This window comes from Rhinoderma darwinii, chromosome 4 (genome assembly GCF_050947455.1).
Source record: "Rhinoderma darwinii isolate aRhiDar2 chromosome 4, aRhiDar2.hap1, whole genome shotgun sequence".
In the NCBI taxonomy this organism is placed as follows: Eukaryota; Metazoa; Chordata; class Amphibia; order Anura; family Rhinodermatidae; genus Rhinoderma; species Rhinoderma darwinii.
In genome coordinates, this window is record NC_134690.1 from 82,890,048 (window position 1) to 82,906,429 (window position 16,382).

At 48.4% G+C, this 16,382-nt stretch overlaps 1 protein-coding gene across 3 annotated transcripts in view; it reads left to right on the forward strand.

Moving 5' to 3' along the window:
* The window catches only part of LOC142759273 (speedy protein 1-B-like), a 48,344-nt gene extending 42,745 nt beyond the window's left edge, over positions 1 to 5,599 (forward strand). For all 3 annotated transcript variants that reach the window (XM_075861279.1, XM_075861281.1, XM_075861280.1), the window contains 6 exons: positions 2,025 to 2,116; positions 3,398 to 3,456; positions 3,753 to 3,835; positions 4,170 to 4,338; positions 4,428 to 4,687; positions 4,822 to 5,599. In XM_075861279.1, coding sequence (XP_075717394.1) covers positions 2,025 to 2,116; positions 3,398 to 3,456; positions 3,753 to 3,835; positions 4,170 to 4,338; positions 4,428 to 4,676 — 652 coding nt within the window. In that variant the 3' untranslated portion in view covers positions 4,677 to 4,687; positions 4,822 to 5,599. The remainder of the gene's footprint in view (positions 1 to 2,024; positions 2,117 to 3,397; positions 3,457 to 3,752; positions 3,836 to 4,169; positions 4,339 to 4,427; positions 4,688 to 4,821) is intronic.
* The last annotated feature ends 10,783 nt before the right edge of the window (positions 5,600 to 16,382 follow it).

Below are 16,382 nucleotides of genomic sequence, written 5' to 3' on the forward strand. Positions count from 1 at the left end.
TGGCGTTACCTACGGGGGGACTGTATGGCGTTCCCTACAGGGGGGTGTATGGCGTTCCCTACAGGGGGGACTGTATGGCGTTCCCTACAGGGGGGACTGCATGGCGTTCCCTACAGGGGGGACTGTATGGCGTTCCCTACAGGGGGGGCTGTATGGCACTATCTACAGGGGGGGCTGTATGGCGCTATCTACAGGGGGGCTTTATGGCGTTATCTACAGGGGGACTGTATGGCGCTATCTACAGGGGGGACTGTATGGCGTTATCTAGAGGGGGGACTGTATGGCGTTCCCTACAGGGAGTCTGTATGGCGTTCCCTACAGGGGGGTCTGTAGGGAATGCCATACAGCCCGCCCCCTGTAGGGAACGCCATACAGCCCCCCTGTAGGGAACGCCAGACAGTCCCCCCTGTAGGGAACGCCATACAGCGTCGTCCCCCTGTAGGGAACGCCATACAGCGTTCTCCCCCCTGTAGGGAACGCCATACAGCGTCGTTGTCCCTGTACGGAACGCCATACAGCGTCGTCCCCTGTAGGGAACACCATACAGCGTCCCCCTCTGTAGGGAACGCCATACAGTGTCGTCCCCCCTGTAGGGAACACCATACAGCGTCCCCCCCTGTAGGGAACGCCATACAGCGTCCCCCCTCCCAAAAAAATGCGACCTACAGTGTGTCCTAATAAAAGACATGTATCCCCTCTCCACAGGATAGGGGATACATGTGTGATCGCTGGCAGCGATAGGGAGAACGGGGGACTGAACGTCCCCCGAAGTTCTCCATGACTAACCTCTGACTTCCGGCGTCTGCGCAGCTCACTAAAAATGAAAGGAGCGCTGGTCACGCATGCGCACAAGCGGGACCGGCGCTCCATTCATTTCTCCGGAGCTGCCGACACAGACCCCGGAAGTCCGATGTTTGTGATGGAGAAGGAAAAAGAAGGAAAAAATCCAGCGCTGTGTTTTGTTAAAAAGGAAAAACTGTTCCCAAGTTTATTGTGGAAAATAGTTAAAAATTGCATGGAGACGCAGTCTCAAGGTGTATATATATATAGCGGGCTAGATGGCCTTGGCCTACGCGTTTCGAGCAAGCGTGTTGCTCTTAATCATGGCAAAAAGAATATGAGAATATTCTTTTTGCCATGATTAAGAGCAACACGCTTGCTCGAAACGCGTAGGCCAAGACCATCTAGCCCGCTATATATATATACACCTTGAGACTGCGTCTCCATGCAATTTTTAACTATTTTCCACAATAAACTTGGGAACAGTTTTTCCTTTTTAACAAAACACAGCGCTGGATTTTTTCCTTCTTTTTCCTGATTTACCGACCGCTGGCCGTAGCGGGGATCCGTGCGAGGTGTCCGAAGACGCAATTACTGGTGAGCTGGAGGTATCCTCCTTTTCTTACTACAATTTGTGATGGAGAACTTCAGGGGACTTTCAGTCCCCCGTTCTCCTTATCGCTGCCAGCGATCACACATGTATCCCCTATCCTGTGGATAGGGGATACATGTCTTTTGTTTAATGGGAGAGCGGGGAGATACCTCCCTGCTCTGCTGTACTGTTCAGTGGCGTCCCGCTGTAGCAGCCATAGCGGCTGCTAGCGGAGCCTCCGGCCATGATGGGGGCCCGTGCCGGCGGGCAACACGGGCCCACTCATGACGCGGGCACCATAGCAGCCGCTACTGCTGCTACGGCGGTAGTTACGCCACTGGTTACAAACCATTACAAATCTAATCTATCAGCTTCTTATTAACCTCTTCACCCATGAGAATAAACGCCCCATAAGGGTGACGCGTCCTTCTACCAAGGCCATACAAAGCTTAACTAATGCTCTGAGAGGTGACAGCACTAACCCCAGAGACAGACCACCAGGAAATGTTCTTAAACATGGATTTTACTGAGATTTCCCTGTCATTTATTCATTTCATTTTTAATTCATTGTAAACTTATTAACACATAATTGTCTGTATTTGATATTTTTACATTGGACTGCTGACTGTAATATCTATTTCTTCTATCACAGTTCGCTGACCTACATGATAGACGAGTGCCGGAAGAGGAGGAAGGAGCATACCCTGCAGCCAGAAGAACGGACTGCTTTCTACAATCTCCTCGGTAAGATTCACTGCACCTTCCAATGATTCTGACCAGACACAAAGAGGGCGATTTATTAGGACTGGTGTTTCATACCCCGGTCTTAGTAAACCGTTCGCTGGAGTAGGATGCCACACATTTAATAAGAAGCGAATGAATCTTAATAAATTTGATGCATCTTTCAGCTGGCCACGCAGCACAATTGTGGTGTTAAAATTGCACTCGCAGGGTGTGTGAACGTGACCGCGGCCCTATCCTTCTCATCCCAGGATCGGACATAAGATAACAAATATATATGTTCACCGCTCCTCTTCTCCCGATTCTCTCTCAGCATGCTGCGGCTCGTACAACATACAGGGCCATAAATGTGACGCAGCACTCAATGACCTCAGTGCTGCGTCACATACAACGTCCAGCGTCAGTAACTTGTATGAGCTGTGGCCCGCAGTGAGAGCCTAAGGTGACCCAGTGGGGAGAAGCGGTGGAGCGTTGAGGTGAGTACCTTGCTACGACTTACAGAGTGAAATCTTCTGCTATAATGTACAACATTTGTTCTCCTGTACACACATAAGACAGCTTATTCTGAAAAGTTACCTGAAATGACTGTTACGCTGTATTATCGATAGACTGTCATTAGAATAAGCCATCAATATTTTATCAGTGGGGGTTTGACTCCTGGCACCACCAGGATAAGCAAAGTAAAGCAGCTGCAGTGTTCCAGCGATTGTTAAGAATCCTTTAGGCCCCATACACATGACCGTAAAAAACGTCCGTAATTGCGGTCCGCAATTACAGACCCATTCACCTCTATTGTCCACGGACACCTTCCCGTTTATTTACAGGAAGGTGTCCGGGCCATAGAAGTGTACTGCAAAAGATAGGACATGTCCTATCTTTTGCTTTTTACAGTCCACGCTCTCTTACTTTGTATGGGAGCACGAGCCGAAAAAACGGGCGGCCGGCAGTGCCCGCAATATCGCGAGCCATAATTACGGGTACGGCCGCGTGCATGAGGCCTTATTGTTTATTCAGGCATAGCGCCATACATATAGATGTGGCTTTGTCTGGTACTTCATTTCACTGCAGCTCAGTCCCAATAAATTGAATGGGACTGATCTGCAGTACCAGGCATAGCCACAACCATATATATGGTGCTATGACTGGGTAAACAATAAAGGGGCCGCCGTAATCAATAAAGGGGCCGCTGAGGATAGTCCCCAAAAAAACTATAAATCTTTGTAATTCATGTAATTCATGTACTATTTTGGATTTAAAGAATTGTAATTCAACTTTTTTTGGTAGATGATGAGCACATCCAGCTGTTTTTGGCCAAGGACATCTGTTTGAGGATTTCGGACAAGGTAATCTAATAACAAAATGAATAGACAATAAGCCAGATATAGACACGACTGACAAGAAAGATCAGATTTGAATAAAAGGGTTTATGTGGCATTAAGAGATATTCTACTTTACATCTACATCCTTGGTAAGATAATAATATTAGATTCAGAACAATGAGGATAATCCTGTGATTTATGTGCTAGGATTATGGACCGACATTAATAAACATATAAATAGAATCACCACATAAAGATAAGACATAAGAAGAGACCATTTCTCTATCTCCAAATTCTAACGTCTTGTCTTCTTCCACTAGTATCTGCTGGCCATGGTCCTCGTGTATTTCAAGAGAGCCGGACTGCGTACCGAGGAATATAGAGAGAATTTATTTGCATCCCTGTGAGTATATTCACTTATCACATGTTTGAAGGAATACTCTCAAGTAGTTGTGGATCATGTGCTTTACATTAGCTTTATCCCTTATAGGTTACAAAACAATTATGGTCATGTTTTAGCAGTAAAATAAAAATATTTAAACATTTTAATATCCAAAGAGATAACATCAAGCCTATAGATTTTACTATGTAGCCTTCTGACCTTGTGGGGTCATTCCAACATCCTTGGACACCATCGCTATCATTTATAGTAACACAAGTTTCCTTTACATTGAGATATATAAGTATACAGTGCTCTGCTCTTCCATGTGTCATGAATAATTTTTATTTTCTTTCAGATTTCTAGCGAACCAGTTCGAGGAGGACGAGGACTTCAGAGACGAGATCTACGCGTGGGCCTTAGGAAGTGACTGGGAAGTGAAGACAGAAGAGCTGCATCACCAACGCGACCAGATGCTCCGCCGGATGGACTTTAGAGCGTGGGTGGCCCGGACCACATGTGATCTGGTCAGTAATAAAAAACAGAACAAGTGCCGTCTTTGATTAAGAGTCTGTGATGAGAAGCCAATTTTACCTTACTTTTTATTCCATTTTAGATCATGGCACAAGACCCTTTCCACTGGGCATGGATGAGAAACAGGCAATACCATCACAGCTGGGCCATACGTGCGTCAAGGAGGAATAAAGAGGAGTTTTACACCCGAGGCCCATGGAAGAGCGCGCTGTCCTGTGCCCGTTGTAGAAACATCATATTGCATCCGTGCATGTGGAAAGTGGAAGGAAACATCATTAGCCGGATAGACACAGCAGTGGACCCGGAGACACCGATTGAGGTCCCTGACTAACAATAACGCTGGTAAGTAAAATGTTGGTGTTATAAAGAAGTATGTAGGAAAAGATGATGACAAAAGTGCGAAGTAAAATGCAGTAATGGATCTTCTAATCCACATGTTGTTGAACGTTTTCTCTTGTACCTCTATTCCAACCCAGGAGGTTCTGCTGCCTGATCCACAAGAGAGATGAAGACCATGATGGATGACCAAACATGAGGAGCAGGTAATGTATAACACATGCATGCATGCACACAAAAACACATAATAAATACATACACACTAATACTTACACACACACACATATAGAACTATACACAATCATACTCACTGACATACTGTACATAGTAACACAGTCACTTTTTACATTTTCTGGCTCTATTCCTTGTATGGGGGAATCCACATATACACATGTATACTGTACACGCGCACATACGTTATATAGCGTTAACCTCTCTTAGTATGCCAGAGGAAGGACAGTACAGCGGCCATGGTTTCCCTGCAGGTTTCCTCCACTGGGGGTTTTGCCTGTCCTGAGTGTCGCTCTACGCTCTTTGTGAGTGATGGGAGGTAACACACAATCACAACACACACACAAACACACAACAATAAAATTCACATAGTTTAACACTCCTTACGTTGTCTGAGTCATTTCTTGTATGAAAGCGACATATGGGGGTCTGGGTGATGGGATAATGTCCTCCCTTCTGATCGCACTGGAGAATTTACTGACACTACATGAGGGACGTCCGCTCATCATCGACATTCAGGAGAGGCATCAGCCGAAGTCTAGAGGAAAGAAGACATTTACAAATCAATGAAGAAATGTATTTATTGGTTGTAAGGTTCATGGGTGACCTTTTTTTTTTTCTTCCTTTGCTCCCTAAATGTAAAATTAAACAACTTTATAAATAGTCTTTATTAAAAATGTTCCTGCATTTTGTTGCTCTAGAGTCTGTGCAATCCCTGTACATAGCTGGTGTCGAGGCTATGGAGTATGTGCCCCAGTGGGCCGCTCTGCCTCTGGTCAAACAAAATGTCAATGACAGTCACTAGGGAGAAAGTACCTGGGTTTCTAAGCTTGTGCCAGATAATCAGAAGCAAGCTGGTGCTGGACTATCAGGAGCGTTCTTGTGCCGGACAATCGGAAGCTGGATTGTGCCAGACTTCTCTCGGATACTGGACTTGAACAGAGATGTTGTCTCGGACAATGGACTTGAACACAGAAGTCACCTCGGAAAATGGACTTGGCAAAAACACCGGACACAGATGGTGAAGTCCTCTAGGACACTTGACTTGAACAAAGAAGTCTCAGATAATGGACTCGAACGGACACTGGACTCAGATACTGGATATTGGATACAGCTATGGAACCATTTGCATGACAAACACTGGGAAGACACAACATTGCCCAGGCACTGAGGAATGGGGCAGGGCTCCTTTTAAAGGCCGGGGTGCTTAGGGATAGGTTGGATATAATTTTACTTGTGCGCATGCTGGCCCTTTAAGGCTTGGCACGAGTGGCTTGGCACAGTCCTACGGTCACATCCGCTGGTAAGAGGGGAAGGCTGGCGGTTTGCGGCCACGGGCGCTACAGCTGGCTGTGCTGCTGCTTCTGTCATAGATCTGATAGCTCACTGCAGACTCAGGGCTGACATCATCTGTTCTCCCCTCCTTTCTTTCAGTGTTAGGGTATGTTCACACGCACTGCTTTCAGCCGTTAAAAACGGCTCCATGACGCGTTTTACGCCTCTAATTAAGCCTGAAAAAACGGCTCCTTACTCCTACAAACATCTGCCCATTGCTTTCAATGGGTTTTACGATGTTCTGTTCCCATGAGGTGTAATTGTACGCGACACTGTCAAAAGATGGCACATAAAAATACGCCCGCGAAAAAGAACTGCATGTAACTTCTTGAGATGTTTTTGGAGCCGAGTACTTGCAAAAACATCTGAAATTCAGGAGCCGTTTTCGCCTGAAAACAGCCACGTAATCTCGGACGTATTTTGCTAAGCCGTGTGAACATACTCTAAGAGATACCAGCAGGGAGGTGATTTGGTGCAGCATTGCACTCCTTTGACTTTAATATGACCCTGTATTATGTATAAATTATTATACATACACATGTTGGTAACGTTCATCTGAGGCTAGATTCACACGGGCGTTGCGCATCTCGGCCGTGAAAAACAGCTGTTTTTTACGTCCGAAGTGCATCCGTGCTCTGCGGGGCGCAATATCACACATCCCCCATACACTAGAGTCTATGGAGGGATGCGTGAAACGTGAAGAAATAGGACATTTCCTATATTCTCACGGACCCTTGACACGGTCCGTTGAAACAATAGCCGTGTGAACAGCCACATTGTATTATATAGGTCCATGTGACGGCCATTGTTTCAACGGCCGTCACACGGACTTTTAACACGTTCGTGTGAATAAGGCCTTATAATTGTATTACATAAGGAAATAAGTCTAAAAGGTGAGGGGAATGGTGAAGCCACTTGTTGACATGGGAAGCATATGGGATCTCTTTCTTATATACTTGTTTACCTAATGAAATTAACTATAAAACTGGACTATTCTATTATTATTAATGATATCCTAAATATTTTGTACAATCCTTTAATTAAATTTTTCAATTGTTAGGGTCAGTGCACTTTGCTTGGCGGGTCCTGCAGCAAAAGCCACAGCGGAATTATTCCTGCCATCGGCAGGAAGATTCCTCCTCCCATTGACTACAATGGGAGGTTCGGGTGGAATCTGCCCGAAGATTGGGCAGGACGGTTCTTTTTCCCGCTAGCTAAAAAATCAGCAAGCGGGAAGAAAAAGCGTCAGACTCCAATTGAAATGAACGGGAGGCTGCAGGTTCCGCAGCAAAAATTCTGCCATGTGAACAGAGCCTTATTGCAATCAACTCTTAATTCAAATTTAATGTTGCAAAATATACACTATATTGCCAAAAGTATTTGGACACGCCTTATAATTATTGGGTTCAGATGTTTCAGCCGAAAAACCATTGCAAATAGGTGCATGAAATCAAGCTATACAATCTTCATAGACAATTATTGGTAGTAGTATGGGTCTTACTGGAGAGCTCACTGACTTTAAACGTGGCAACCTTCTAGGATGCCACCCTTGCCAAAAGTCAGAAGTGTCTGAAAACCCTTTTACACGGGCCAATGATTGGACAAACAAGCGTCCGTATGAACGTGTAAACAGGGCAACAAATAGCTGATGAACTGATTGTATTGTTTAGGCAGCATAAAAAATGATCATTGTCGGCAGTACATCTCCCTGTGTAAACAGGGAGATGTGCTGCCGACATGAAAGAAATGCATGGGGACGAGCGATCGTAGTAATGAAGAGGTAGAACATGCAAACTCACAGAATGGGTCTGCCAAGTGTGAAGTGTGTAAAAATTGCTTATCCGCTGTTGTATCACTCACTACAGAGTTACAGACTGCTCCTAGATGTGACATCAGCACAAGATCTGTGCGTCTGAGTTTCATGAAATGGGTTTCATTGTTTGAGCAGCTGCATACAATCCTGAGATCACCATGCGCAATGCCAAGCGATGGCTGGAGTGATGTAAAGCACGCCGCCACTGGACTCTGGAGCAATGGATAGAATCATGTGTCATTGTCTGGTAGTCTGATGAACAAATCTGGTATTTGCGGTTACAGCATACAAAGACATTTTAGGCAATTGTATCCTTGCAAATTTGTGACAACAGACAGGGGCGGATTACCATGAGGGCAATCTGGGCCTGAGGCTGGAAGGGGGCCCAGTTCACCCTGGTTCTCCCGAACCAGTTGTTGAAATTACAGCCGGTTCAGAAAACCGGGGTGAAGCAGGACCTCCCACCCAATTGTATCCGCGTCCTTAGGACGCGAATACAATTGATTACTATTGGCAGTCACGGATCAGTGAGCGCTGGGCCGCATCTCCTCCCAAGGAGACGCCAGCGCTCACTTCCGCTCAGTTCTGCTGTCTCCTGTAGGGTGCACGCGCACGTTTGTGCCCGGCCTTAAAGGGCCAGCGCGCGCACATGAAAATAATTACCAATTAACCCATGAACACCCTGGACTATAAGAAGGGCCCTGCCCCTTCACTCATTGACTGAGCATTGTTGTGTTTATCCCTGTTAGTCTTGCAAATGGTCCCTTAGTGTTATCCTATTCCCAGTGTTCCCGTACCTGCTACCTGTATCCTGTATCCCGTGCTACCATTGTTCCTGTGCCTAAGAAGTTGGAATCGTGTTGTGCCTCTGGTCAAGCCTGCTGTGTTACACCATGTCTTGTGTCATCTGCCACGCTTTGCATCATCTGCCGTCTGAAGTACCATCTGTGCCTAGCTACTGCGACTATTCAGGTACCCCTGTGCTGGACTTTGTATTATTGGGTACTCTGTTCTTTCGTCAGCTGTCTCCCCGCTATTGCGGTGCGGCCTAGTGGGTCCACATACCCACAGATCGTGACCGTATATATGTATTGAGCTTTGTTCTGGTGTTGTATATATGTACTGGGCTTTGTTCTCGTGCTGTATATATGTACTGAGCTTTGTTCTGGGGCTGCATATTTTTACTTAGCTTGGTTCTGGGGCTGTATATATTTATATATTTACCTTATATTAAGGTAAAAGTAGATGTTAAATCTACTTTTACCTTAAGAGAAGGTAAATATATACAGTAAAAACTAAACCCCCCAAAAATTAAGGAATCTCAGTTTTTTCCAATTCACCCATTATATGGTACTTTAAATGGTGGCAATAAAAAATACAACTCCTCCCGCAAAAAATAATCCTTCACACACCACTCCACTGACGTAAAAATAAAAAAAGTTATGGCTCTAGAAAGGCGGCCAGTGAAAAATGAAAAATGGCTTGGACTTTAAGGGGTTAAACAACAGAGACAGGTTCTTGAAGGTTATATTCACGCACAGCAGATTTTTTTCCCCGGAAACCATAAACAATTTAAAGCTTCTGACCCTTTAGGTTCTCAAAGTATTCTGCTTTCTCTCTTCTCTATGGCTCATTCTGCTTTTACAGCAAATTCAAAACCGTGCCAGATCTGTGGCCGCCTAAATAGAAATCTGCAAATATATACGGTATAGTGTCACCAGAATTTTGTGTTCAGAGTTTGGGGTGGGGGAGGGGGCCCAGACTTAAAAAAAGTGCCCGGGCCCATGGTACCCTTAATCCGCCCCTCACAACAGCCAACAGTTTGGGAAACACATTTTTCTGTTCCATTCACCAATTTGATAACAAAAAAAATGCATATATGTACAATATACAATATGATGGGAAAAATTCCCCTATTATTGTGCATATTATATAAAACTAAATAGACAGGCACAGATTCAGTATTTATGTAAGACCTACAGTATACTGTACATAAAATGAGTGCCAAACAGCCACAATTATATCTCTGGAAGCCCTCAGGCGTATTAGCCGTTGGGCTCATGACTGTGTGGCACCGAAGGGGTTAAAGGAGCGATATTGATGGCCAGGGCGGGCTTTTTCTGGGTGGGGCAGTAGGAGCGCAGGCCCATATAAGGCAGAAGGCATCCACCCTACTGGGCGTTTTGGGGGCAGTCTCGTGGGCGGGCTGGCCCACCCTCCGCTTTTCTGGGTTTATAAGGTGAGGGCGGGCAGACATCTTCCTCTTCTGGCCGTAACTTGTCTACAGTCATACACAGTGTTGCAGTGAGTACACTTACCTGTTGCAAGCATGAACCGGCAAGAGCTTGAGGTGACGATCCGCCTCTGTCTTCAGAGCGAAGGCTCTGGATGGCTGCTGTCTCTTTTGGATGAGACTGTGGCACCGGAATCTTCCGTGCCCTGTCAGCTCCCCACACGGCGTTCTGTGCGACGCTCTAGGCCGCCAGCGCGGCTGTCTCCCTCCAGCAACCAACGAGTCCGCTCCGAGGCCTCCAGACAAGTCGAGCATGCGCAGTCTGGTACCGCGCAGGAACTCTCGCGGGACCGGCCTGATGAGGACGTGATCCCTCCGTCTCCTGGCCTGACAGCTTCCACCGGACTGGGGAGAGCTAGACCTTGCTCAGCAGCTGCAAGACACACTGCTGTGTCCACTCAGTATAGTACGGCAACGGTTCCCCTTCCCCCAGGTCGCGTGATGGGCGCCAGAAACAGCACCAGGGGCTCGGCACCACAGCATGTCCCCCCAGTGAGAGTTACTGGAGGGTGGCATGAAACGTCCCCTCCATTATATGATGGAGAGAACGGATCACTGGGAGATAGCGAGGAGGATTTCTTCCAGTGCGACCAGGATCCGCCAAGGGTGATGCAACAGGCACCACTACCTCCTCCCCCAGCCAATACAGCTCTGGTAGTTCCTTCTGGTTTGGGTCCCGGTCTCGTGGTAGCGGGCAACACTGATCGGGCATCGTCTGTAAGCTCCAGGGGCACCAATCGGACTCGTCAGTCCCGCTCTCGGCGGTCATCCTGACTCCGCTCATCACGGCGGGCAAGCGGTCGTCGTCCGCGACGTAGACGATCACCTTCATCCTCGAGTTCTGGATCGTCGAGCACTCGCACTGGGTCGTCCCTCCACGGCAGTCGAAGGAGCAGCCATGATGGGCGTCGCCATAGCACACGGGCATCCGATCGCCGCCGGTCCACAAGGTCAAGTTTGGGAGAGGTGCCAGTAGCATCTGCTGCACCTGCTCCTCCCCTTCCACCTTCGACGGCCCTGTTCCCAGTAACGACGTCTGGACGCAGTGAGTATGATTGCCTTCGGGCTTGGGGTTCGGGGGTTACATCAGATGTTGAGATAGTTAATGTCTTACGATCCCTGTTGACAGGCAAGGCAGCTGCTTCTGCCACCCCGGCCTCGCAGGCGGAGGCTGGGAAAACGCTGGTGGAGGCGTCGAACGTCTATGGCAGGCCCTTCCTTGCCTGCCTTCAGGGATACTTATTTTTGTGGGATACCACCCCTGGGGGCTCACTTATCTGTCGATACCCGGGAGAAAATTGCGCGTAATGACTACGTTGATATTTGGTCCTTAGTGTCAGTGGATTCTGCGACTGTCGACAGGGAACGACGCTTCGAAAGGGGCGTGCCGGCCAAGCCAAAAGTGGCAAAAACTTTTAATAATTGGTTACAGACTTTTGTGGTGTTAGGTTGTGTAGCTTCCCAGAATTGCCCGGAAAAATCTTTCCAGCTTTTTGTGTACCTAGATACTGTTTTTAGTGCTTATAAGTCCCACGGGGGTTCAGCTTGGTGGCGGTACGATGAGGAATTCCGTAGGCGTATGGCGCAAAAACCGGAGGTGGGATGGGATACTAAAGCAACTGACGTATGGCTAAGGCTTATGATGTCGCAGCGCCCCTTTCAGCCAGGGGCCCCTTCCCCACCGGCATTTAGTGGTTCTCCCGCAGGGGTCGGGGCCCACAACATCAAGCGTAATGGTTCCTGTTGGCTTTTCAACGAGGGCCACTGTAAATTTTATGCATCCTGCAAGTTTAAGAACGAGTGCTCTTCCTGCGGGGCTGCCCACCCAGCCGTACGTTGCACCCGTCGTAGCTCCCAAGGCCTGCGTCCCAGTAATACGGGTTGGATCGAGGACCCCAATACGCGTGTTAGAGATGGTGCCGTGGCTAGACCGGTACCCCAAGATGGGGGAAGCCGCCCTGCTTAGAACGGGTTTTTCGTTTGGTTTCTTTATCCCTTTCGTTTATAACCCGTCCCCCTCATTTTCGGGTAATTTGGAGTCGGTGGTTGATTTGCCAGCGGTTGTTATGGCTAAGTTGGCCAGCCCCTTTTCGGAATTACCATTCCCCAACCTGCGAGTTTCCCCCTTGGGTGTAGTTCCTAAAAAGGAGCCCGGAAAATTCAGCTTAATACACCATCTGTCATACCCGAAAGGAAGTTCCGTTAATGACGGTATAGATAAGGACTTGTCTGCCATCTCGTATGTCTCTTTTGACAGGGCAGTCGAGTTAGTACGCCAGGCTGGTAGGGGAGCCCTTATGGCGAAATCGGATGTGGGGTCCGCGTTTCGGTTGTTACCTGTTCACCCTGATTGTTATCACCTACTCGGCTGCCAGCTGGAGCGGCAATTGTACAATGATATGTGTTTACCTATGGGTTTCTCCATTTCCTGTTATTATTTTGGGGTTTTCAGTTCTTTCTTAGAATGGGTTTTGAGGGACTACACGGGTTGCGCTTCCATTACACACTACTTGGACGATTTCCTTTTCGTAGGCCCCTCCACGTCGGCACGTTGCCAATTTTTACTTAATTCCTTTCGCTGTTTGGCCGCCCATTTCAGCGTCCCCCTTTCAGAAGAGTAAACTGAGGGCCCGACTACGGTATTGTCTTTCCTAGGAATCGAGATTGATTCCGTCCAAATGGTGTTTAGTTTACGGCTGATAAGCTTTTGAAGCTGAGGTCTCACCTGTCTGCAGCCATGGGTGCAAAAAAGATGCAGCTCCGGCAGGTTCAGTCATTATTGGGTTTGTTGGTGTTCGCGAGCAGAGTTATGCCCATGGGTCGTATATTTTCGCGCCGTTTGTCATTAGCCACGTCCGGTGCCCGGTCCCCTACGCACTACGTGCGCATCACCTCAGCCCTTAGGAGCGATTTCCGGGTGTGGTTTCATTTTATAGCCGAGTACAAAGGGCAAACGTGCTGGAGGGCTCCTCCGGTGCCCAACTACGAGATCCATTTGTTCACGGACACGGCGGGCTGCGCGAGTTTTGGCGCCATACTCGGCACCTCGTGGTGTGCGGCCCCCTGGCCTCAATTCTGGCGTGACCGGGGCTGGTGTAAGAACTTAACGCTCCTTGAAATGTTTCCGATCATAGTTGCCATCGAGCTATGGGGGGACCGATTGGCTAATTCATCAGTGGTGTTCTGGTCAGACAATTCCAGTGTTGTTCATGCTGTCAATCACTTAACTTCTTCTCTCCCTTTGGTTGTGTTGATCAGACGTCTGGTGTTGAGATGTCTCCAACACAATATCATATTCAGGTCTCGGCATGTCCCCGGCGTCTGTAATAATGTTGCTGATGCTTTGTCCCGTTTTAATTGGCAGGTGTTCCGTTCGCTTTGCCCGCGGGCGGACATGGTGGGGGCCAGCTGCCCGTATTCGTTGTGGAGGATGCTGGACCTCAACTGGTCCCCCTCGTGAGATCATCCCTTGCCCCATCCACCTGGGCGACGTACGGTAAGGCGTGGAACGAGTGGCTGGATGTTGTTGGCGAGCGGGTCCTGGGGCCTGATGAAGCTATCCTTCATTCATATGTGTTGTCTTACTTGTCGAAGTTATTGGAGCGGGGGGTGTCAGGAGCGGTTGCGCAATGTCGCCTTTCAGGTCTGGCCTTTTTCTTTAAGTTGCGCTCCTGGCCGGATGTTACTAAATCCTTTTTTATAACTTGGAAGAAATCTGCGGTTAGGCGGGAGTTCAGGCGCCCGGTCTCTTATCCGATCCTCCTAAAGTTGCTACAGGGGTTAGCTGGGGTTTGTTCTTCCCCTTTTGAGGTTTCGTTATTCACAGCGGCTTTTGTTTTGGCATTTTTCAGTGCCCTACGCATATCCGAATTAGTTGCCATGTCTGCCGCTCGCCCAGGGGGTCTTTTGGTCAATGACGTTGTCTTATCCAGCGCTGGAGTTTGTTTCCGCATAAGGAAGTCCAAGACGGACGTATTCGGGAAAGGTTGTTGCATTTCCCTGCGGCCCGTACCCGGGCCAGCCTGCCCCATGCAGGCCGTTGCGCAATATTCACGGGCTCGGTCGTCTGGTTCCCAATTTCTATCTCATATAGACGGGAAACCTCTTACTAGGTTCCAGTTTTCGGCGGTTTTCAGGTCCGCCCTAGCTAGTGCGGGTTCCCCCCCCAGGGAGTTTGGCACCCATTCCTTTCGTATTGGGGCTGCTACTACAGCCAGCGAACTGGGCTTGCCCGACGGCGAGGTCCACCGCATTGGGCGATGGCGCTCTGAATGTTTTGCTGGTTATATTCGCCCAGATTTGATTTTACATTGACATTGTTTGTTCCTTGCAGGTTCTCAGCCTGTGATATGGATCCTCGGGCACTCGTATGTCTTTTGGGCCGAACGAAGGGCTTCCGTACAACCGGGAGGTCTCTCGTTGGGTGTGTTGGGAGCTGACGTTCACTGGAGGGGAGTTCTTGGCCTGAGATGGTTGGAGGTCTTGCCTGAAGTGGTAGCTATTAGCAGGCAGCGAGCTACTCCCACGGTGCTGGTGATCCATGTTGGCGGGAATGACCTGTGTTCCGTCCGGCTAGGCGAATTGATCGCGTTGATCCAATCTGACCTGGAAAGGTTCACGTCCTTTTTCTCGCAGTTGGTTCTGGTTTGGTCCGAAGTGATTCCCCGGGCGGAGTGGCAAGGTGCACGTGACCTACATGATATTGAAAGGGGGAGGCGCCTGTTAAACACCAGGGTCTCCAGGTATGTCAGAGCCGGTGGAGGGGTGGTGATTCAGCATAGGCAATTGGAAGGAGATAACAGGAATTTACTTTTGCAGGATGGGGTACACCTCACCGATATTGGGTTGGACATCTTTTTGTCCGTGCTACAGGATGGGATGGAGGAGGCTTTGTTCAGGTTGAACGGGGGTCGGGGGGGAGGAGGTATGCACAGTTAAGGATGTGCATCCTCCTCGTGGCGGTATTTTTGATATTAAAAGATGTGACCTAGGTGGTCTGCCTTAGGCCTCATGCACACGACCGTAAAAACTCCCGTTATTACGGGTCGTAATTACGACCCGTAATAACGGGCTCATAGACTTCTATTGGCGACGGGTGCCTTCCCGTTTTCTCACGGGAAGGTGCCCGTGCCGTTGAAAAAGATAGAACATGTCCTATTTCAGGCCGTAATAACGGCACGGACAGTCCATAGAAGTCTATGGAGCTCTCGTAATGACGGGTGGCTACATGTGTGCACCCGTCATTACGGCAGCGTTGCTAAGCGACGTCAGTAAATAGTCACTGTCCAGGGAGCTGAAAGAGTTAACTGATCGGCAGTAACTCTTTCAGCACCCTGGACAGTGACTACCGATCAGTATAAACCTGTAAAAAATAAAAATAAAAGACGTTCATACTTACCGACAACTTCCTGCTTCCTCCAGTCCGGTCTCCCGCCCATTACCTTGGTAACGCGTCCATCTCGACATCCGGCCCGACGTCCTGGATGACGTTTCAGGCCATGTGACCGCTGCAGCCAATCACAGGTCAATCACAGGCTGCAGCGGTCACATGGACTGCCGCGTCATCCAGGGATGTCGGGCTGGATGTGAAGAGAGGGACGCGTCACCAAGACAACGGCCGGGTAAGTATGAATTTCTTTAACTTTTATTACAGAAAAGGCTGTCCCTTCTCTCTATCCTGCACTGATAGAGAGAAGGGGCTGCCGATTAGTGCAGTGCTATTTTGCCGCCAAAAACGTGCTCGTAAATATGGGTGGAATACGTGTGACACCGGACCCATATTTACGGGCACGGGTTCGTAAATACTGGTGCAAAACGGGTGGAATACGTGTGACACCGGACCCGTATTTACGCCAGTATTTACGGGTGGGAAAAAATACAGTCGTGTGCATGAGGCCTTAGGCAGGCTGGCATACGGGTATCAGCGGTTAACAGTTATTTTGAATATTGGAATAATAAATAATAAATAAAGCTGTGGCCGACCCTCGTGTCAACCCACGTTTAAAAGTTAAGTTGGTGTCGGTCTAATT